The following is a 21,606-nucleotide window of genomic DNA, read 5'->3' on the forward strand; positions in this document are numbered from 1 at the left end:
CTTGCTGGTAAATTGATTGTTGCTGCTTTAAGAGGGGATTTTAAAAGAGCCCAGAGCTGTATGCCTTGCCCTACAGGGAATAATGTTGCACTGGCTTTAGCTGCTCAAACTCAAGAGGGTGGACACAAGGGTGGCACCTGATAGGACTGGTCAATTTTATTATTTAGGAGAGACCAGATAACTTTCCTTTTAAATGGGCCTTTGGTGCAAGATGACATCTTTCTGTCCCATCTGTTTTGAGAAATATATTATGCCCTACACTGTAGTCTACCTCTCACTTTCCTCAATATTGAGAGATGCAAAGACTGGAAAGTTAATACATGGGCCAGAGGGAGGATGGTTTAAACTTTAAGCTTAAAGTTTGGAAGGGAAAAGACAGCTTGGTTTGAGCCTTATGGAAGAATCACCTTGTACTCTTGCTTATATTTTTCTGGATATCTTCATTGCTGGAGAGTCCTAGGAGGAAGTCACTGCCTGAGGTCCAGCAATCCTGGTAACTATGCATTGCTGTTCATGTTCTCTACTTTTTAAAGTATGGCTGGATACATCTATGTTAGACCTAGATTGTAGAATCATCCTCTTACCCCCTCCTACAAGCAGAATCCTCGTAGTTGCTAATGCAGTAAAAGAACACTAGCATTTGTTTAGTGCTGTAGATGCAGTTTTTAAGAAGTCTCCAATCCTATGCACACTTACCTGGAAGCAAGTTCCATTAAACTCAGTGGACCTTACTTTTGAGTAGACATGCAGGATTGCACTGAGAACCACTACAGTCCTTAAAACTATAAGGATTATAAACAGGCCAATGTACTACGCTCTTCCTCCCCTCCACCCGACTGCAAATTGTACATTTGGACGCAAGTATCTGGTTATGGATGCTATAACAATGGAGAAACATGGCAAATAAGATGCACTTTATTTTTTATATATTTAAGGCTTTTAAACCCACCACCCACACAGTGTCCAGTTTCCTTCAAGATCCTCTTCCGCTGCATGGCAGTGCTGAGCCATCAGTCCAGTTTTAGTGAGGCCAGGCTCCAGTCAGGGATCAGAAAGAGCCTAAGCACCAGCTGTTGATGCTTTTTTTTGGGGGGGGGACAAGAAGCTCTTCACTTTTTACTGGCCTTTATGGCAGACTTAGTTATTTTAGCTGCCCCGCTAGCCTTCTTCTCCACAGACTTAATTACACCCACGGCCACTGTCTGCCTCATGTCCCGAACAGCAAAACGACCTGCCAGAGAGAAGAGATCTCATTAGGGCACAGAAAGTTCAACACAGTTTCTGGAATCTTTTTACCTATGACCGACAGGTTTAAGCTGCCACGGCTTAACTGCTGTTGCTAAGAGTTTGAGATTTGTAGCTCTACTCACAGAATTACCAGTTCCTAGTATTCCTTAGGAAGGAGGACTGGTTATTAAACTAGTTTTTAAAGCTGTCACATAGATGTAGCTATAAAAGGCTGTAGAATGCAAAACCACAAGCTAGAAGAGTGCACCACTAGCAAGCAGCAGCCTTCCTAATAGCTAGAAACAAATGCCTAACCAAGGTGAGGGTAACCTTTGGTCCGCCAGATGTTGCTGCACTACAACTCCCTTGAGTCCTAGGCAGCATGGCCAGGGATTATGGAAGTTGTAGTTCATCAACATCTGGAGGGGCAAAGGTTGCCTACTCTTGGCCTAGCCACTCATATCATGTACAATAGCCACTAATAGTTAGCATGTGGCACATTTAATAGGAGGATACAGTCAAAGATCATCCCTCACTGCCAAGCTTCAAAGGAAGACCTGATTCATCACAATTGGCCACAGAATGATTCATTATTTGTTTATTTGGATGATTTATGTACCGTTTTCAAGTTCAGCCTACTCAAAATGGCTACTGAGGCAGACAGGAGAGGCCTGAAAGAAGACTCCTAAACAGACCCAGAAGGTCCTGCAGAGGCAGTCATTCTTAGCAGAAGAATACCCTTACATGAGCAACACACATCAAGCACAAACCTACTCAAAACTTCCTGTTACAGCAAACTCTCAAACCACATTCCGCAGCCACTCCCACAATTCAGTCTCATATCCTCAGTCAAGGGAAAGATGTACTGGGTACAGACTTAATTACCCAGGAATCTAATCTTTCAGCCCATTAAAAAAAATCTAAGTTGCTGTCCCTCATGGCTGTGGTGATATGTGCACATGCACAATGCCCCTTAGTGCCAGAGGAAAACTGGAACATAGGATGCTGCCTTATATCACTGGCCCATCAAGCTCAGTACCATCTGCCCTGATAAGCCACGGTTCTCCAGGGTATCAGCCAGGGAGTTTCTCTTCTAACCTTACCTGGAGATGCCTGGGATTGAACCTGTGACCTTCTGCATGTGAAGCAGATGCTCTGCCACTGAGCAATGACCCTTCCCCAGGTCAGGGCCTAGGCATAGCTGAATGACCCAAGAGATGAAAAGGTAGAACTTCAGTGCCCTTGCACAACTTAGATTTTCACCCTTCCACATAATGAGAAAAGCCAAAATGATGCCCATTAAAATGGAAGTACGGACACTTTTGCATGATGGTTCCTGAGACCAAGCAGCAGGCTTTCATCTGTGGTTTTTTTGATACATTTGGAAGTCGTTTTGAATCAAGATAGTGGACTGAACCTTTCAAAGCTACACCAATTTCAAAACTGCCCTGATGTTTTAGTTTTTTAGAATTCCTAGCCAATCCTAGATATGAGGCTGCGAGCCTCTGATAAATGCGCTGCAAACTTACCAAGAGGTGGGTATTCAGAGAAGCTCTCCACACACATGGGCTTGCCAGGGATCATCTGAACAATGGCCGCATCACCAGTCTTCAGGGATTTGGGGTCATCCTCCAGCTTCTTGCCAGACCTGCGATCAATCTTCTCCTTCAGCTCAGCAAACTTACAGGAGGTATGGGCTGTGTGGCAGTCCAGGACTGGGGCATAGCCTGCTGAGATCTGGCCCGGATGGTTCAAGATGATCACCTACAACATCAAGGTCAAGCAGGAAGAACATGCAGGACTTCTGAAAACATTCACTATACCTGTGCAGCAGCCTCCCCCCAACTGGGTGCCCTTCAAATGTTTTGGCTACAACTCCCATCAGTCCTGGGAACATGGGAGATGGCATTTTCGGTGGCTGCTCCTAAACTATGAAACTCCCTCACTGGTGAAGCTAGATTGGCACCCTCCTTCCGCTGGCAGGTAATTCTTTTTTGCTCCAATAGGCTTTTGGGAATTGACTGCTTTTTATGAAAGGGCTGGTGCCGTGCTGTTTTTATTGTAATTATTTGTAAGGTTTTAAATAAATTGGGTGTATGTATATAGCTTTTTGTTCTATCAGTGTTTACTTTTTTAATGATTGCTTTTTCTTTCTTTCTTTTTGCAGTTCTTATTTTTACTTTTTAAAGTCACCTTGAGTCCTGTTCTATGATGATGCTACACATCAGAGGTAGGAAACTGCCCACTTGACAATTGATTGTTCAACTTCAACAGATTCCTTTTGCTGTTTACGCAGTCTCCCACAAGCTTTGTTTTCTTCTCTAAATGCCATGCCACCCGAGGCAACTCCATGTTTCTGACCAGGACAGTAATAATAGTTCAGGATTCAGAATACTTGTAATGCAAAGGGCTTGATCTCAGTGGTGAATGGAGCCCATGGGGAATGGCATCTTGCGTTGGGTTCTATTTGTATTCTTTGATGCTATGGCCTGTCGGCTATGCGAATAAAGTTTGATTTGATTTGGGGAATGGCATGGCATTATTTACTGTATCAGCCATGTTGATCCTTGATTATGGCCCTGATCTTAAGGTACTTAACCTGGGCAGGCTGGAAATGAGAATTGAGCATGCAATGAAGCTCTGGCCTTTTTACACCTGATCTGGGAGTGTGGGGCCTCAGGCTGCTGAGGTGGTGTTGAGGAGGGAGTTGTTGCTCTAATTGCTGGGTTGCTTTTGCCTTTGTAGCATTTGCTGTGATTTATGGGAATTGTTCGGTTTGGTTTGGTTTTGTATTTTGTATTTTTGAATTTACTATTGATGACAACTGGGAGAGCTGGGAGGGAAACCAGGCCCAAATCATGGAGACCTGCTGCCAGTCAGTGTAGACAATACCAAGCTAAATGGACCAACACATGACTAAAAATGGAAGCTTCCTCTGTCTCCCAAGACCCCTCTGGCCCTGCCCACCCCTCACCTGGGCTGCAAAGCTGCCTGCCTCCATGGGAGGGTCGTTCTTGCTGTCCCCAGCCACGTTCCCACGGCGGATGTCTTTCACCGACACGTTCTTGACGTTGAAGCCCACGTTGTCTCCTGGCAGGGCCTCCGCCAGCGCCTCATGGTGCATTTCCACAGACTTCACCTCTGTGGTGATGTTGCTGGGGGCGAAGGTGACCACCATGCCGGCCTTCAGGAACCCTGTTTCCACCCTGCCCACCGGGACAGTGCCAATGCCTGAGGGTAAAACGACAGGGTTACCCAATGAGCTGCACAGCTAACGGCCTGACAGAGTTACTCCAAGTTCATAACCTCATAGAACAGCAGCCTTCCCCAGCCGAGTAGTGAAAAATATGGCCTAGTCAGCCTTAGGCAACCCACTAGGCTTCCATATGTTAAGTAATACTATTTAACTTTTAGGAATTGGTGCCCGAGTTTGTGTTTCTCCTCTTCCATCCCAGACTCTTTTCCCTTGTGTGCCATGGCTTTTAGACTGCAACCCTGCAGGCAGGGGCTGCCTTATTTCAGTCGATTCTATGTAAGTTGCTCCGGGAGCCTTTTTGGCAGAAAAGCAGGCTACAAGTGCAAGCAAGCAAGGAGTCAGAATTCTTCCTGAAGACTGGAATATTTGCCTGCATTGAATCACTGCACTGAGCATAACTATTGAAGCACAAGGTCAATATCCTTTTACATTATTATCCCACCTGTACAATAATGCATACCACCAATCTTGTAGACATCCTGCAGAGGAAGGCGAAGGGGCTTGTTAACAGGGCGGGAAGGAGGGATAATAGAATCCAGAGCTTCCAGCAAAGTGGTGCCAGAGGCATTGCCTTCCTTCCTGGTGATGCTCCAGCCCTTGAACCAAGGCATCTGCCAACAGAGATGAAGAGCATGTGCATAGTTTTCAGCATGTCTGCAAATATTTGTGACAGCCTGAAGTCACATCATGCAATTCTACAGCTGGAGACCTCCTGGTCTTTGGAAGTAGGCATGTTCTCCTGTCTCTCTCCTGGAAATGTGTTTCCAGTTTTTAGGAGGGGGTAGGAACAAGCTTGGCATGTCTAGGCTTAATTGCTAGGATCTTCAGTTGGGAGCTTACCAAAGACCTCTGGAGAACTACTGCCAATCTATAAAAAAAAATCCTTCAGTAGTACCTTAAAGACCAACTAAGTTTTAATTTTGGTATGAGCTTTCGTGTGCATGCACACTTCATCAGATACAAAGTGGGTCAGGTGGGTGAAATCGGTATGAGCAGGGCTATGTGTCTTCTGCAATTCCACTGGATGGTGGAATTCAGCTCATCAAAAGCCTCAGCTTTTATTTTCAAAGGAGGGGGGGAAATGAAGTTTCTAGGTCTTATGACTGCAGAGGTATGCTTGAAAGTAGGCATAAGATTGTCTGCTTAAATCTCCAGTGCCAGAATGGATGCTTAAGTAAGTTTTTTAGAGATTGGTTAAAGAAGGGGTGAGGTCTTGTGGCCCTCCAGATGCTTGACTCCAAGTCCCATCAACCCCAGCAAATATAGTCAGGAATGATGGGCGTTGTAGTCCAACAGCACCTGGAGGACCACAGGTTCCTTTGTGCTGGAGAACTACCACTGACCTCATCAATCTAAACTTCCCTACTCAGTAGTTTTGAGGAAAGAGGGAGAAAAATACTGTGAGCTACTCACGTTACTGCTGGGCTCCAACATGTTGTCTCCATGCCACCCAGAGATGGGCACAAAGGCCACAGTGGCTGGGTTGTAGCCAATCTTCTTGATGTAGGCACTCACTTCCTTGGAAATCTCCTGGTAGCGCTTGCTGCTGTAAGGAGGCTCCGTGGAGTCCATCTTGTTCACCCCAACGACGAGCTGCTTCACTCCCAAAGTATAGGCCAAGAGGGCATGCTCACGGGTTTGCCCACTCTTGGAGATGCCAGCTTCAAACTCACCCGTGCCAGCAGCCACAATCAGCACTGCACAGTCAGCCTGGGGAGACCAAGAGACAGCTCTGGAATAGGGACTCCCAAGGAGTCAGGGTAGGATCTAGGGCAGTTAGGGCAAACCAATATGGCAGGCGTAAGTCATTTATATTCATCTAGAATGTGTGCCATGAAATGGGGTACAACTCTCTAATGGAGTTTCAAGAGTCCTCAGGAAACTACAACCCATGAGGGTGCGTAAGGGAAAAGATTTGATTTCCAGACTTTTTATCATCTTGGTAGCCCTCCTTTGCACATGTTCCAGCTTGTCAATATACTTCTTGAACTGTGGTGCCCAGAACCGGCCACAGTACTCCAGATATGGTTTGACCAGGCCAGAATAGAGTGGAACTATTACTTCCCTTGATCGAGACACTATATTTCTGTTAATGCAGCCTGATTAACTTTTTTTGCTGCTCCATCACACGGTTGACTCATGTTAGGCTTGTGGTCTACTGACAAGCCAGATTTATGGCTCCCCCATCTTATTGTATTGCATTATATCTTACTGTAGCCTGCTCTGGTCAGACCTCACATGGAGTACTGTGTCCTGTTCTGGGCACCACAGTTCAAGCAGGATACTGACAAGCTGGAATGTGTCCAGAAGAGGGCAACCAAAATGGTCAAAGGCCTGGAAACAATGCCTTATGAGGAACGGCTTAGGGAGCTGGGTATGTTTAGCCTGGAGAAGAGAAGGTTAAGGGGTGATATGATAGCCATGTTCAAATATATTAAAGGATGTCATATAGAGGAGGGAGAAAGGTTTTTTTCTGCTGCTCCAGAGAAGCGGGCACGGAGCAATGGATTCAAACTACAAGAAAGAAGATTCCACCTAAACATTAGGAAGAACTTCCTGACAGTAAGAGCTGTTCAACAGTGGAATTTGCTGCCAAGGAGTGTGGTGGAGTCTCCTTCTTTGGAGGTCTTTAAGCAGAAGCTTGACAGGCATATGTCAAGAACACTTTGATGGTGTTTCCTCCTTGGCAGGGGGTTGGACTGGAAGGCCCTTGTGGTCTCTTCCAACTATGATTCTATGATTCTATTTTTGTGCAGCTGGTTCTTCCTGCCTTTTTTTAATTAAAAAAAGGTAAGTTACATTTTACTTTGCACTGTTTTGCAAAGAAAAAAGAAGCAGCCATAACTAATGGCACACATTTCCTCTCCATGGGAGTGGAAGACAGCAACCTTACCTGAGAGGTCCCAGTGATCATGTTCTTTATGAAGTCCCTGTGGCCGGGAGCATCAATGATGGTAATGTAGAATTTGTTAGTTTCGAACTTCCACAGGGAGATGTCGATGGTGATCCCTCGCTCCCGTTCAGCTTTCAGCTTGTCCAGCACCCAGGCATATTTGAAAGAGCCTTTTCCCATCTGCAAAGAAGAGAGAAAACTACTGTACTTTTAGCAACCAAACTATACATGATGCAAAATGCATCATCAGGAAGCCCAACTTTCTTTGTTTTTTAATTAATTGCATGCATGGATGGCGATGGAAGGGAAGCTATAATTAGGACTGCAGTGCAGCACAAAGGGAGATTTAATCTTTTCATTCTCTACCACATTCCTTATTAAAATGACAAATCTGCTCATTGCTGTAGGAGCTGTTTCTTTCTGGAATTAATAGCATGCGAGGGTTTTTTTCAAAATGATTGCAACAGGGGTAGAAAGGGTTAACTCTTGCCCATGGTCATATACCAATAATAATAGCCTCTTAAATGAATTTAAATAGTTAACAATAGTTTGTTAAAACAAAACCCTGATGTGCTTGATACTAGGCATTTAACATCTAAGCCAGCTTTTTCCTGAATCTTGTGCAGTTGCAGGAGGTAGACATAGCTGTGTGTGTGAGAGAGTTAATATATTGTTACTTGCCACCCCAAACGCTGCCAAGTGGTAGCAATATTTATGGGGTCTTGGCTCTTAACCGGGGTTTGTGTTCCTTTGGAATGAGGCATGGCAGAGCCTGTAGTGTCTTTAAGATATATAGTTTTATTTACACATACATACACCTTAGCCTTGAAGATGGAGGCTACATTAAGTTAAGTCAGCATCTTAAAAAAATAAAAATAAATGCACATTATTTCCAAAATGGGACGCTGGTGGTGCTGTGGTCTAAACCACAGAGCCTAGGGCTTGTTGATCGGAAGGTTGGCGGTTCGAATCCCTGTGACGGGGTGAGCTCCCGTTGTTCGGTCCCAGCTCCTGCCCACCTAGCAGTTTGAAAACACGTCAAAGTGCAAGTAGATAAATAGGTACCGCTCCGACGGGAAGGTAAACGGCGTGCGCTGCTCTGGTTCGCCAGAAGCGGCTTAGTCATGCTGGCCACATGAGCCGGAAGCTGTACGCCGGCTCTGCCAGTAAAGCGAGATGAGCGCTGCAACCCCAGAGTCGTCCACGACTAATGGTCAGGGGTACCTTTACCTATTTCAGCAGTGCCAGTGATTCAAAGCTACCCCAATATCCTAGTTGTACAAGCACAGTCAAGGAAGTAGGAATGCCCTCTGCACATGCCTAGAGGCACTGCCTTTCATTCCAGGCCTGAGCCCTAGCATGAACTCACCTCAGCTGCCTCCTTCTCAAATTTCTCTATGGTACGCTTGTCTATGCCTCCACATTTGTAGATGAGGTGGCCTGTGGTGGTTGACTTGCCAGAGTCCACATGCCCAATCACCACTATGTTGATGTGGGTCTTCTCTTTGCCCATGGTGACGAGGCTGAGGGAGCCTGTAAGGATTGGAAGCAAGAGGAGAAAGCCCAGGTGTACCTGGAAGATGGGGGAAAGTCTACAAACATGGTTCAAACTGCAGCTACACAACAACATTTACAGGCCTCCAGCTGCAAAAAAAGACTCTGGAGTCCAAATTATACCTCCAAATTTAACATCAAAGTTTTTCCTACTATGCCTGCATGTCTCCCCCCAGCATTTGGGGAGGGGCAGGGGCGGGCGGTAAGTAGAAGTCAGTGACCCCAGTCAGAGGCTGCTAATTTAAGATGCCCATGCCCATCTAATTTGGCAAAAAACAAAAACAAACACCTATCCAAGCTTGAATCCTGGTGCATGCACCAAAGTTACTCTGGAGTGAGACTCATTTAGACCGTTGTAAAGATGTGCAGTGAACACACACGCAGAGCCAAGACAAAGCCTTGGATTAGAGAAAAGACCAGAAGGGAACAGAATAAGCAGGATGGGCAGAGACCCCCACCAGCAACTGGCACCTTCACTGGTTGAGTTTGACAGCCCTATACTCCGCATTATGGATTCAGAAGTAAGTCCTATTCAGAAATCCTATCCAGTTCAAGAGGCATAAAGTAGGTGGGTTATGAGTCTACAGTTTTAAGAACTAGGGAGTAAATCCTATTGAGCACAGTAAAAATGTATAGGATAACAATGTTTAACCCCAAAGAAATTCACTCAAATAGTCACAGTTAGGGTGGTGGGCAGGGGGCCAGAGAGAGCAGGTCTCCTGCATCTTTAACAGGTATGTAGAATTGGGAATCTCTCCTCCGCAGGTGTGTCTGGGATGACAAGCTGCTAAATTCGCTCCCCCACACAGATATTAAAGGCACAGGAGCACAGCCCCTTCGCCACCCTGGTCGCAATTTCACGACTTGAGCCCTGCATACACGCTTCCGAGTACACTTCACCTCTCCCTACCCGAAAACCAAACGCCCCCTAACCGAAACCGAAGCGACTTCGAAGTCAAACCAGACAAGAGTCCCTTGACCTTGCTAAGATCAGCGGGGGAGATACGCCCCCCGGCCAACCATCGGTTTTATCGGGGGTCTTTGAAAAGAAACACCACCACCACCACTTTCCAGCCTGCGTGTAAACGGATCAATTCGAATCAACCTCGTAAAAGTCACCCTTTCCACGAGCAGGTGCCAGCCTCGGCACGTGCAGTAGTGAGTCCCCCTCTTTGCAACGCACAAGTCACTCGCGAATAAAACGGGTTGAGAAATCCCGCCAAGTACTCCCGCACAAACCCCGCGTCACCTTTCTCCACGTGTGAATCCCGAAGGCTCAATATGCACGCAGTGCTTTGGTCCGCGGCTTTTAAGTCCTCAAAGGCGGGGCCGAGTTTGGGCAGAAACAAAGAAATCCCCCCCCCCATCGCTTCTTTTCAGCCATCACAATGGATTGATGGGAGGGCTGGGTAGACGTGAAACAGAAGTTTTTAAAGGTGGAGGGACCAAACGTGAGACACAGGTTTCTCGCTGTACTTCGGAATTTGATTTTTTTTACAAACTCTTACTTTCCTGGGACAATGAGGGCTAGAGAATTAAAATGATAAAATCAGACATTCCCTTCAGTTTTAGCGGTGGATCTGTTTTGGGGAAAGGATGCTACCGGTATATGCGGCCACAATGCAGTGCAAACACTTTTTTGAGTTACACCGTAGTAATGCCAGAGCTCCAACTCCCATCAGCTCCAGCTGGTATAGCCAAGGGTCAGGGATGATGGGAGTTGTAGTGCAGCAATATCTGGAGGGCCACAGGTTGCCCAGCTCTACAGTAAACCTGCATGAGTTCATGGTGCTCCTGCTAGACCAGGGATGTGTGGTTTGAATATTAACATACCGGTAATTCTAGACAGATTTATAGTGCAGAATTTATTTATTTATTTTTTAGAATCATTGGATTCTTCCATTTTAGCTGCCAACAGATTTTTTTTTAATGGATCAATCTCAGTTTCCAATCTGAAGAAATGCTCCACAGAATGTAAAGCAATTTTCCATTGTTTAGGCCAGGCATAGGCAACCTTGGCTCTCCAGATGTTTTGGAACTACAACTCCCATGATCCCTAGCTAACAGGGCCAGTGGTCAGGGATCATGGGAGTTGTAGTTCCAAACTTCTGGAGAGCCAAGGTTGCCTATGCCTGTTTTAGGCTGTATAATACCTTCAAATTCCTTCATTCACACATCTCATAAGATCCATTAAGTTTGTATGAACAATGGCTACAGGTTTAACTTTCTTTAAGGATCCAGCTATTTCCTCCAATGATTTAGGAGATGTCACTCATTGTCCCTTTTAATTTAACACCCAGGACTTGAGGTTTGACTAGCCACACCCATAATTGAGAACCAATCATTGCTCTAGATTGATCAGTTTCCAGAGCAGTAGCTTTGTGACACTTTAAACTTAAAGCCTCACAATTTTATTATGAACAGTTCACAAAAACTACCGGTAATGCCATAATGAATTGTTGGGCTTTTAGGTCCCACAAGACTCATTGTTGGTTTTGCTACATTGCTAGATTGGTTAGTCACTCTTCCTGTAGAAAAATAATTAGGAAATGAACACTTTATCCTGAGTTCATACTCTCTCTCTGTCTCTCTGTCTCTCTCTGTGTGTGTACACACACACATACTGTATATACATACACACACATATATATATATATATACCTTGCTCTTTAGGCAAAAAAGCTCTCAGAATAACATAACATGAGGTAAAAGGAATTGAGAGGGAGGAAGAAAAGAAAGTTCAAAGACAAATTATTCAACTTATATAGACAGTAGTTCATAACATAGTTCAGGCTTCCTCAACCTTGGCCCTCCAGATGTTTTTGGCCTACAACTCCCATGATCCCTAGCTAGCAGGACCAGCGGTTAGGGATGCTGGGAATTGTAGTCTCAAAACATCTGGAGGGCTGAGGTTGAGGGAGATTGAGGGAGATTGACATACCGTAGTTCAAAGACAGAAGGTTTGGTGTAGCTGAGCATACATATGTTTACTCAGAAGCAAGCTTAGTCTGTATTTAATGGGCCTTACTCCCAAGTAAGTTTATTTTATTTATGTATCAAAATATTTAGAGACCCCACTTTAATAAAAATACATAAATAAGGTATGCAGCATACAAAACAAGATAAAACATCAAACATTAAAAACTTCCCCTTGACAGCTGAAGGGAGGGCGTTCCACAGGGAGGGTGCCACTACTGAGAAGGCCCTCTGCCTGGTTCCCTGTAACTTCGCTTCTCGCAGTGAGAGAACCGACAGAAGACCCTCGGTCTGTCTGATTAATACATTTTTTTAAAAAAGACATCTAAAGGAAAGTAGGAATGATTTCTGACAAGTCTCTACTGGCAGGGAGTTCCACAGAGCAGGGCTGGTCAAACCTCGGGGGGGGGGCACCGGGAACCTCAATAAGTGCCCCCATCACAGGATCTCAGTGATTTAGGCAGGGCTATGCAGAATCAGATGGTCCTTAAGGTACTTAGGCCCAAGTTGCTGAAGGCTTTGTGAATTAACACAAGAACCTTAAACCTAGCTCAGTAGCAAATCTCTCTGTAGAGGAGTAACATGTTCCCAGTACCAGTTCCTGTGTGCAATCTGGCCACTGCATTCTGCACTAGCTCCAGTAAACTCGGTGGCAAAGGATTGCTAAGAGGTTTAGCTATCTATGGAAACCATCTAAAAATGTTCCCACTAAAAACCAACTAAGAAGACATGAATGAATCAACAACCTTTCGAGTTTATCATAATTATTTTTCAGCAAATAAAAATGATTTCTTTTTCTTTTTTTCTTTTTTTTGGAGAGATATAACATAGTATTTCTGGGCATGATGAAAAAGCATCTGATGAGATGAGCTCTTGTCCACGAATACTTATACCACTGCAAGCCTGAAACCCTGTACCCATTTACTTGAACATGAACTAAACCAGTACATTTTGTAAATGGACAAACATGGAGTGGAATCAGTTCCTTTGGGGACATGTTGAACTTGGAATAGTTCCTTTTTAAAATGAACTTTCCAAGCTCCGAGCAGCCCTCCTGCCTGATCAGGAATGTTTGCTCCCTAACATTCTGAGGGGTTTGGGTTTGACCGTTGGAAGTGGGCAGTTGGTGATCTCTGGAGTAAGTAAGGCTCCTTACTCTGTGGGGTTGGGAAATTGCAAAGGCAGGTCTCTACTAGTGAATGTGGGCTAGGGGGATTGAAATATAAACAAAGAAGCCCAACGTCCAGATCAACTTCCCTACAAACCAAGAGTAAGTTCATTTAACACGAAACAGCTCCATGTTTATATTTGCTAGCCTTTTAGTGTCTCTTCACTTACTCTTCAACCGTTATTTCGGTAATTTTATTTATATATTCTATGCTTTTATGCTCCACACACTTATTGGTTTGTTTATGTACTATCCTCTTTTGTATGCCCAATGTTATTGCAGGAAAGCTCACTTTTTAAAAATATTTCCTTAGCACCCACCCTTGCTGCAGGATGTGAGATTCCTCAGGTAGTTTTAGGGCAGTCTGCCCCAAGGTATTTTGGACTACAGCTCCCATCACCCTCAACCTTTCGCTGTGATGGCTGGGACTAATGGGAGTTGGAGTCTAACACACCTGGAGGGCATCTGGTTGGGGAAGACTGGCTGCTAATCTTTCAACATTGCTTCCAGAGCGGGCTGTGAAACTAGGCCTGGGTCTCATTCCCATTCTCAGCAGTATGCCTGTCAGGAATGGCGAGAAGATGGAGAAGAGGTCTCAGAGTAAGAAGAGAGGGAGGACATGCACAGAGACCAGCGATAGGGAGCCTGGCTACAAAACCCCATTGCTATCAGCAGGAGAGTCGAAAGAGCCTGCAGATGGGAATCTGCAAAGTCCAAAGGTGCCTGGATCCCAAATCCCTGAAACTGTGGAGCATCCTGGGACACCAGCCCCCTGGTCCAGACGGAGGGCAGACAAGCTCAAGCAGGAGCCGGAAGGTATTTTATGCTCATTTTACTGCTGGTGCCACTTTTGTATTAAACATTCTAGATCAGCCTTCTTTGACCTGGTTCCCTCCAGATGTTTTGGACTACAACTCCCAACAGCTCCAGCCAGCACAAAGATATTGACTCTGGTCTTCCCTGCCCAATGTGTATATTTGTAAAACATGCACAAAACCTCCAGATATTACAAACACATCAATAATCTCACAATAAAACTAATTCATGTGGCAGCTGTTCCTGGAACTCCCCACTACCTTGGGAAGTGTGGGATGTAGTAGTAGTACAGTAGTAGTAGTAGTAGTAGTAATAATAATAATAATAATAATAATAATAATAATAATAATAATAAACCATAGCAAGTGAACTAAATACACCTATGATCCAAAATGTTTTTTTTGTTCTAGCAGGTGATGGGTGGGTGTCCAAAGATGCAGAGGCTTTGTCTGCAGTGGCTGTGGGAGGCAGAGAAGGAAACCACCAAACCCTGCAGGCAGAGAGCATCACACTGGTTCAAAAGAAGGCAAAGCCTCTGTCCCTGGAGGAGCCAGACAGAGCCCAGGCAAAAGATGTGCTTGAGAACTTCCTCAGTCACTTTCTCACCTATCTGCATGATTGCCCAGACAGGCCTTACTTCAGGGACACCAGGGAACTCATTCCAGGCAGCAGCTATGAGTATGAAAAGGTAATGTATAACAAATGCCAGGTAAGCAGCCTTATCCAAACCTGGGCAACTTCTCAGTTGTTGTTGTTGTTGTTGGGATGCAATCCCCAACATTCCCAGTAAAGCTTGGCCAGTGGTCAAGGATGATGGAAGCTGAAGTCCCGCAACATCAGGGGACCCAAGTTGTAGAACAGGGCTGGGGAATCTGTGGTCCTCCAGATGTTGCTGGACTCCAGTTGCCATCAGACTCAGCCACATGACCAATGATCAGGGGTGATGGGAGTTGTAGTTCAGCAACATCTGGGGTACTAAAAGTTCCCCACTCCTAGTAGAAACGGTTAAACGCCCCGTATCTCAATGCTGCTGCTCTGATCAAAACTGAGGACATCTCCGCCCCATAAAACTTCAGGAGATTGAGCCTCCTAAACCTTGCCTAACCGGGCTCTAAGGAGGAAAGTTCAAAAATCTCACCTAAGCAGCAAACTCACCAGATGGCCTCAGGTGAGCCGCAAGCTCTCTCAGTCTCGGTCTGAACACATCTGCTGCATGGAGATTGAAATTGCAGGCAACAATCCATCGCAGAGTTTCACTTGCCTAAGCCCATTAGAACCAGTGGGTATTGTGCCATATGAAGATTTGTAATAGCAGTGTAGCATAATGGCTGTAGATCAAATTGCACCTAATGGACTTTTAATTTAACCAATGGGAGGGAACCCTGTGGGTGCTACAGAAGGCCCCTGTGGGTGTATGTGCACCTGCAGGCCCCACATCAGTGACCCCTGTGCTGTAATAAATGCTTACTACTACTACTTTCTGGTACTAAAATCCAAAAAGCCAATATAATGCTGGTGAAGCATAACAGTTATCCAAATCAGGCCATTTGCACTCAAGGAGTAAATCTTCAAGGAAGAATTAATCTTAAGGAAGCTGCCATCTGTCTCCTTACGGCTCTGCTGCTGCAACCACCACTAACCTGCCCCAACCCCTGCGATGCAATCAGACACACCTCCCATCATCTCAAACCACAGACCATACTGGCTGAGGCTGATGGGAACTGAAGTCCAACAACAGCTAGAAGGGAAGACCTCAGAGTCAGTGTGACAGGTGAGGCAGGGTTGGTTCTGTGCCTCAAGCCCTCTCTTTCCTTCCCTGTTGTCTTCAAATATGCTGTTGGTTTCCCTGCAGGTCTTTCATCCAGGCGAGTTTGAGGTGATGCTAAGCATCCTTCTCCCACAGTATGTCCAGTACGCTGAAGTGGAGGGTTATGGCGGCCTCTTTTACACCCTGACCCTCTTGAGAAAGTCTCGCAGCTTCCCAGCAACGCTCCTTCTGGAGGATGGGAAGACCATCTCCCCACGGAACATCATGGAGGAATTCCGGAAATACGTCGACCAGTTTCTTAAAGTTTCTTATTCAGGTGTGGTTGCCAATCAGGGATTTGGGGGGAGGGGAGGGGGAAAGGATGAGTAGCCAACAACACCGGAGTGGGGGTTTGTTTACAGACCTGAACCACTTTATATTGCACCCAGGCACCAAACATTCCTGCGAGGCTTGTAAGCATTGCCATCCACAGCTTGCTGAACTATGCAGGCACCCCAAGCAACTCCCTGGGATGCCTGGGATATCCAACACACATTAAAAGCATATGACTTCCCCCAAATAATCCTGTGAACTGTAGTTTCCACCTCACAGAGTTATAATCACCAGCAAACCCATTTTCTGTAAACTGCTTAGAGATTTATTTATGTTTAAATTAAATAGTTTATAAATCCTGCTAAATAAATTCATAAATTCGCTGCACAAATGTACACCTGGAGGTGTACTGCATTTTTGGCTTGCATTTTTGCTAGCATTGCAGGCTGTTTGGCCCCTTGAGCTGCCTCAGTCGTTCACCAGATGTCCGTCTGGTCTCTCAGTGCCTTTTCCAGGTTGGCAGATGAGGCTGGAGAAGAAGAAGTCAAACTGTCCAGCAGTTCAGCTTGTAATGCTGGACAACCAAGGCGCCAAGTTCATGTCCTTGAACCTCGTCCCTGCTCTGGAGATGACTGGCCAATGGCCATGCATGAAGAAAGCAAAGTTGCTGATCAAGGGGAAAGAACTGCTTCACCTGATGAGGGTGTTTTATTTCATACCCGAACAATCCCCCGGGAGGCACAACAAAGGTAACAAACCCCTCTTACCTCTGTCAGCCAACCTGGTGCCACAAAGAGTTGTTAGGGGTAAATTTAAGGCTGGAAATAGAGGCAAAGGTTCCAGTTTCCCAGCAATGTTTCAGCCAATATTTCACCTAGATTCCCACTTACACACAAACACACATGGCCCATTAAGGATTTTATTTTCGTAGAAATAACTAAACATATCGCATGCAGGCAAAGCACAAAACTTATTACTTTCCCCCAGAAATGGTAAATCTGGATTGTGTGGATGCTGTGAAAAATGTGCATGCATAAAGAGCATTGATCCCACGCAACAAGCCCCCACCTGGAAGCAGGCCTGAACTGTCTTTAGGCCAGCTGATCTTGGATCCCTGCTGGGTGGAAATTGGGGGCAAGATAGCCAGGGAAGGGCCTAGGTGCAAGGAGAAATGCAGCAGCCATAGGAGCCAACTGAGGTCTCTTTGCCCCCCCAAAAAAAAATATTTGAGGGGACCACCCCCATTGATGGGCATTGTCATTCAAATGGTGTGTGTGCACCACGTCTTGTGATCGAGGGCGGGGCTTACCTGGGACCCCGCAATATTCAGGTTGGCAGCCCTCCTCCACACCCTGCATAATTTAATTCACCTCTTTCATATAACATGTCTCCTGCCCTATTTTTTTTTTAAGCTGTATGCCACCAAACGTTTCCTTGTAAGGAGGTGTCTCCAGCTCCTTGATAATATTGATTACTGACACAGAGTGGTGCGTGTCTATGTCCTGTATATTTCAGAGACCTGGAGAATTTCATTCTCTCATGTTGAAAAAGAGATTTTGAACCTCAACAGCAGGTCCCAAGCGTATCGCCAACACCACAAGACGAAGTGCTGCAGGTATGTGTGCCTGGCAACATTGTTAGGGTTTGTGATTGATGAGGGCAGCACTTAGTTTCTGACCTAGGTGCTGGGGGTGGGGCGGGGCATTGTGTGGGCATGACTTCATGCACACAATGCCCCTGCCAACCCAGCCAGGCCAACTCAGACCGCCACCCCCTCCACTGCCAGCCACCTTGCCTATGTGAAGGGGTGTGCAGGACAAAGATGCTTTGCCCTGCTGCATCCCTGGCAATCCACAAAAGGATATGGCAGGGCGAAGCATCTTTATCATGGCGCATCCTTTTCAGGATCACTGTGGATTTTGGGAGGGAGCTGTCCCCTTCTTGAAAAATATTGGGGGACTTTTTCCCCTGCCCCCCCGGTAGATGGCGCCCTTGGTTTCCGAAATGAGATGGGCAGCTGTACCAGCATTCCACAAATGGGGAGCCACTGCAGAAAAGGCCTGTTCTCCTGTTGCCACCCACTGGACCGCTTGTGGAGTGGGCACACAAAGAAGCCTCTGTTCCTCTGTCTCAGCCTCCTCCCTCATGTCATCCTCCTGTTCCCCCCCCCCTGTATGTCTCAGCCTGCATTCCATTTCTGAGCTCACAGAAGACTTGAGACTCATAACAGAAAGCCTGCTCTTTAGGGCAGGTATCTTGGCTGAGATCTTGCAGTGCAGAAAGGAGTGTTTGAGCAGGAGTGGCAATGTTTGGCATGGAGTGCCTTTGCAAACAGAAAGCTTACCTGCTGCATGTAGGGATGAGTGCTTCTTTTCTATGTGTGTGTGTGTGTGTGTGTGTGTGTGTGTGTGTATGAGAGAGAGAGAGAGAGAGAGAGAGAGAGAGAGAGAGAGAGAGAGAGAGAGAGAGAGAGACTGTTCCCTGCTGTTGGGTTACAAGAGAGTTAGAGCAATATAGTGTACAGACAAGTTCCAAGGCATAGTAGTCATATATTAGTAAAGGGAAGAGCAACTGCTTCGCCATCACTTTCCCCACCACCTTGCCCTCCAAAGTTTTTTGTTTTTTTCCCATAGTTCCCCGCAGCAGATATCCTCCATGTATGCTCTTGTGTGGATGACGTACTGTATGGCCAGAGAGATATACCTCATGCCACAAGCCCTATCATCAAGTGATTACCCAAATTGCAGAAATGATAACCACGGTTCATTGTACACAGAGAGATTGGGGGGGTGGACATTGTCTGGGGAAAAGCTCTAAGAAAAGATCTGAATGAGTCAGGCTAATGACTGGGGCGGGGGGGCTGTTCTAGGAAAGACTGCTTGAAGATGCTGGAGGACCTTGTGAATGCTCTCAAGATGGAATACCCTCAAATGTTGGCTCATCTGAGTTCCTACCACACTCGGACGTCCTTCCTGCACACCCTGTGGGAGTGGAAGGCCAATAAAGACTGGAAGCCTTCTGAAGTTCCTCAGTGTTTCGAGAGGGTCTTGGCCAATTTCATCCACAAGGTGGCCACTGCTCACCTGACCCACTTCTTCCTACCCAAATGCAACCTGTTTGGGGCAAAGTTCTTCCCACCCACAAAGCTGAAATTCTTATGGGTGCAGCTGAAGGAGAAGGAAGGAACGATGAAGTCGTTCACTGTGTCCCGCAAGAGACGCTGTTCTGCCCAGATTGTAAATCCTGATATGACTTGGCCTCTCATGATTACCTTTGGCCTGATAGTTTTAGTGTCAGTTGTTCTCCCACAAACTGCAACTTAAAAATGTAGGGTTATCAGCTTCCACTGTTTGGTTTTCTGAACTGAGAGAAAATGTGTTTTAGAATATCTTTGTTAATGGCCAATCATAGCCATCTCATCCTGACCTACCTAGCAACATTTTGATGTAATCCACAGCAGTGCTTTAGAGGCAGTGTTTTACAGGATGGAATTTGTGTGGGAAGATGTGTCACTGGGCTGGAAAATCCACATGGAGTTTAGGTAAGACAAGAGATCTGTGAGCAGGATAGCAGATGATTGTCAGCTCCTCCTCTTGGTACTTCTTGCGAAATCTGTGGGGATCTTTCTCTTGCACATTTTTCCCATGGAAGGATTATTATTATTATTATTATTATTTTGCATCTCAAGCACTCCTGACTTTCATCAGAGATATAGATTATATGGTAACAGTGGTAGCACATGCAATGATCCTCAATATTCCTGTTACGCATTTATCCCTTGATGATTTGACCATATGAGGAAGACAAAATATGTGAGTATATGGTGAAATAATATACCAGAGGAATGTAGATAGATGGCCTTATTCCTAATATAAAACAGGCCAATTCCATTACCCCTTTTGAGCAGATCTATGTATTCTGTTTAATTGGGAAATTGCTTCTCCAAAAATGTTGATTTGTGGGTTGGTGCTCTGTCCTGAAAATTAATTTCCCTGTGTGTTTATGCCCATAACACCTAGTTAAAGCTACATCTGTGGCTCCAAGTTGCTTGGTCTTCTCAGTCACAATATACAGGATTTGATACCGTAATGTACTGATTTGGCATTCAGCCTTTCCCAATCTGGTGCCCTCCAGATGTTTGGACTGCAACACAATCCCATTAGTCCCAGGCAACACAGACATGTTTGCATCAGCCTCAGGATCATGCTTGCCAGGGCTGATGGGAGTTATAGTCTAAAACATCTAGAGGGCATCAGGTTGGGGAAGGAAGGCAGGCACAGTATCCCCACCTTTTGCTTGCCTGGGTATTACTTCAGCTAGAAATGGGCTGCCTAGTTTGGTCTGGAGAGATCTCCAAGTTAATGAGTGGGATGAAAATAGTTTGTGTTTCATTTCCCTCATTGTTTGGTTTATTGGTGAGCTGTGTTGGTGTTCTGGTGGATGGACTTTGTTTATTTCAAAACCAGAGAAAAATATAATAAATAGATTTCCTAAAGTTTATTTATGTGTTTGTCTTATTTATTACCTTTTTATGTGGCACAAGCACATCCAGGAAGCTTCACAGTGGAGTGGAGATTTGAACCCAAGTCTCTTTGGTCTTAGTCTCAGTGGCTGTCTATTCCCTCATTGCACAGCTAAAATTCCTCGAGAGGGGGAGAATGTCTATTAAATCAGAGGATGCTGCAGCTAGACTGCTGACAAGACACCTGCTTATTTCAACTTAGTACTCCAATACTGCATCCTCTTAATTGGCTTCTCAGAGTTTCCTGTGAAACAGCATTTTTAAATCACTATGAAAATTGTAGCTCTAGGAGGGGACTAGAGGTCTCCTAACAACTCTCAGCACTAGTAACAACCTACAGCTCCCAGAATTCTTTGCGGGAAGCCATGTTTGTTTAAAGTGGTATGATACTGCTTTTAATGTATGGTGTGAATGTGGCCTTACTTGAAAACAATCCTTACTCTATTACAGCCAAAACCCGCAGTTTTGTGTAGGGTAGTCACATGTTGGACTTTACTGAGGACAGTCTTCTGTTTAAAGGACTTCTCAGGTTGAAAGGCTGTTCAGTCCTAAGGATAAATTGTTCAGTTTAACAATAAATAACCCTAACAAGGGAGAGCTGGAGGGGCCTGGAAGTTGCCCATCCACAGCTAGCAGCACCTCGACAGCATACTGAGCAGATACAAAGGTTGCCTGGTTGCTGAGATTCCTGCATTGCAGGGGGTTGGACTAGATGACCCTTGGGGTTCCTTCCAACTCTACAATTCTATGATTCTATGACAGTCTTCTCTTCTGCAGTGAGATGTATCACATTTCTATTGAAAGTATAGTAAAGATGTCAAAATTTCCACCTGCACATATAAAGTACTGAAAGCAAATCTTATTCAAATAGGTTTGCATCCGCATATATAAAACAGCAGATACAATTTTCATGCAAATCCGTGTCATTTTTTTTATTTTTTTCTGGCGATCTGTAAACCACCACCCTAGTCTAGCGGCAGATTAACACAGCGTCGTTATCCCTTGATGGGGATCGCGTGCCGTTCCTCCCTCCAGCCTCCAGAGGGCAGCAACGTCCCCTTCAAGCAAGCCTTCTAGCTCCCCTTCTCTGTGGCAGTCCAGCGCAGTTTAGGCG

General features: G+C 45.5%; 2 protein-coding genes across 3 annotated transcripts; one reads left to right on the forward strand and one right to left on the reverse strand.

Moving 5' to 3' along the window:
• Positions 1-892: 892 nt before the first annotated feature.
• On the reverse strand, positions 893-9,832 carry LOC118086575 (elongation factor 1-alpha, oocyte form-like). 2 transcript variants are annotated; one of them, XM_035118358.3, is made up of 7 exons: positions 8,746-9,832; positions 7,377-7,556; positions 5,897-6,193; positions 4,944-5,094; positions 4,202-4,458; positions 2,757-2,991; positions 893-1,231 (listed from the first exon to the last, which is right to left on the reverse strand). In XM_035118358.3, the coding sequence occupies exons 1-7, from the start codon at positions 9,004-9,006 to the stop codon at positions 1,110-1,112; spliced, it is 1,503 nt and encodes a 500-aa protein (XP_034974249.2). In that variant the 5' UTR covers positions 9,007-9,832; the 3' UTR covers positions 893-1,109. The 2 variants fall into 2 exon arrangements, with proteins under 2 accessions (XP_034974249.2, XP_088527218.1); XM_088671092.1 differs by having other exon boundaries at positions 4,926-5,094; positions 8,746-8,943.
• Positions 9,833-12,860: 3,028 nt separating this feature from the next.
• LOC118086762 (cyclic GMP-AMP synthase-like) lies at positions 12,861-21,569 on the forward strand. The gene is made up of 6 exons (XM_088671094.1): positions 12,861-13,890; positions 14,301-14,578; positions 15,743-15,974; positions 16,474-16,719; positions 17,486-17,585; positions 18,840-21,569. Exons 1-6 carry the CDS (start codon positions 13,632-13,634, stop codon positions 19,291-19,293), a joined length of 1,569 nt encoding a protein of 522 aa, XP_088527220.1. The 5' UTR covers positions 12,861-13,631; the 3' UTR covers positions 19,294-21,569.
• The last annotated feature ends 37 nt before the right edge of the window (positions 21,570-21,606 follow it).

The sequence above is a fragment of the Zootoca vivipara genome, chromosome 6 (assembly GCF_965207765.1).
Source record: "Zootoca vivipara chromosome 6, rZooViv2.hap1.1, whole genome shotgun sequence".
Lineage (NCBI taxonomy): Eukaryota > Metazoa > Chordata > Lepidosauria > Squamata > Lacertidae > Zootoca > Zootoca vivipara.

Excerpts from the sequence above, each read along its gene's own strand:
- LOC118086575 (XM_035118358.3), bottom strand. The coding sequence starts at position 9,006 with ATGTTGTTGTGTAGCTGCAGTTTGAACCATGTTTGTAGACTTTCCCCC. Across the intron at positions 6,194-7,376 it reads TGATCACTGGGACCTCTCAG|GCTGACTGTGCAGTGCTGAT; the intron begins GTAAGGTTGCTG and ends TGGTCTCCCCAG. Across the intron at positions 1,232-2,756 it reads CTCTGAATACCCACCTCTTG|GTCGTTTTGCTGTTCGGGAC; the intron begins GTAAGTTTGCAG and ends TCTCTCTGGCAG.
- LOC118086762 (XM_088671094.1), top strand. The coding sequence starts at position 13,632 with ATGCCTGTCAGGAATGGCGAGAAGATGGAGAAGAGGTCTCAGAGTAAG. Across the intron at positions 15,975-16,473 it reads TCTTAAAGTTTCTTATTCAG|TGCCTTTTCCAGGTTGGCAG; the intron begins GTGTGGTTGCCA and ends CTGGTCTCTCAG. Across the intron at positions 17,586-18,839 it reads CACAAGACGAAGTGCTGCAG|GAAAGACTGCTTGAAGATGC; the intron begins GTATGTGTGCCT and ends GGGCTGTTCTAG.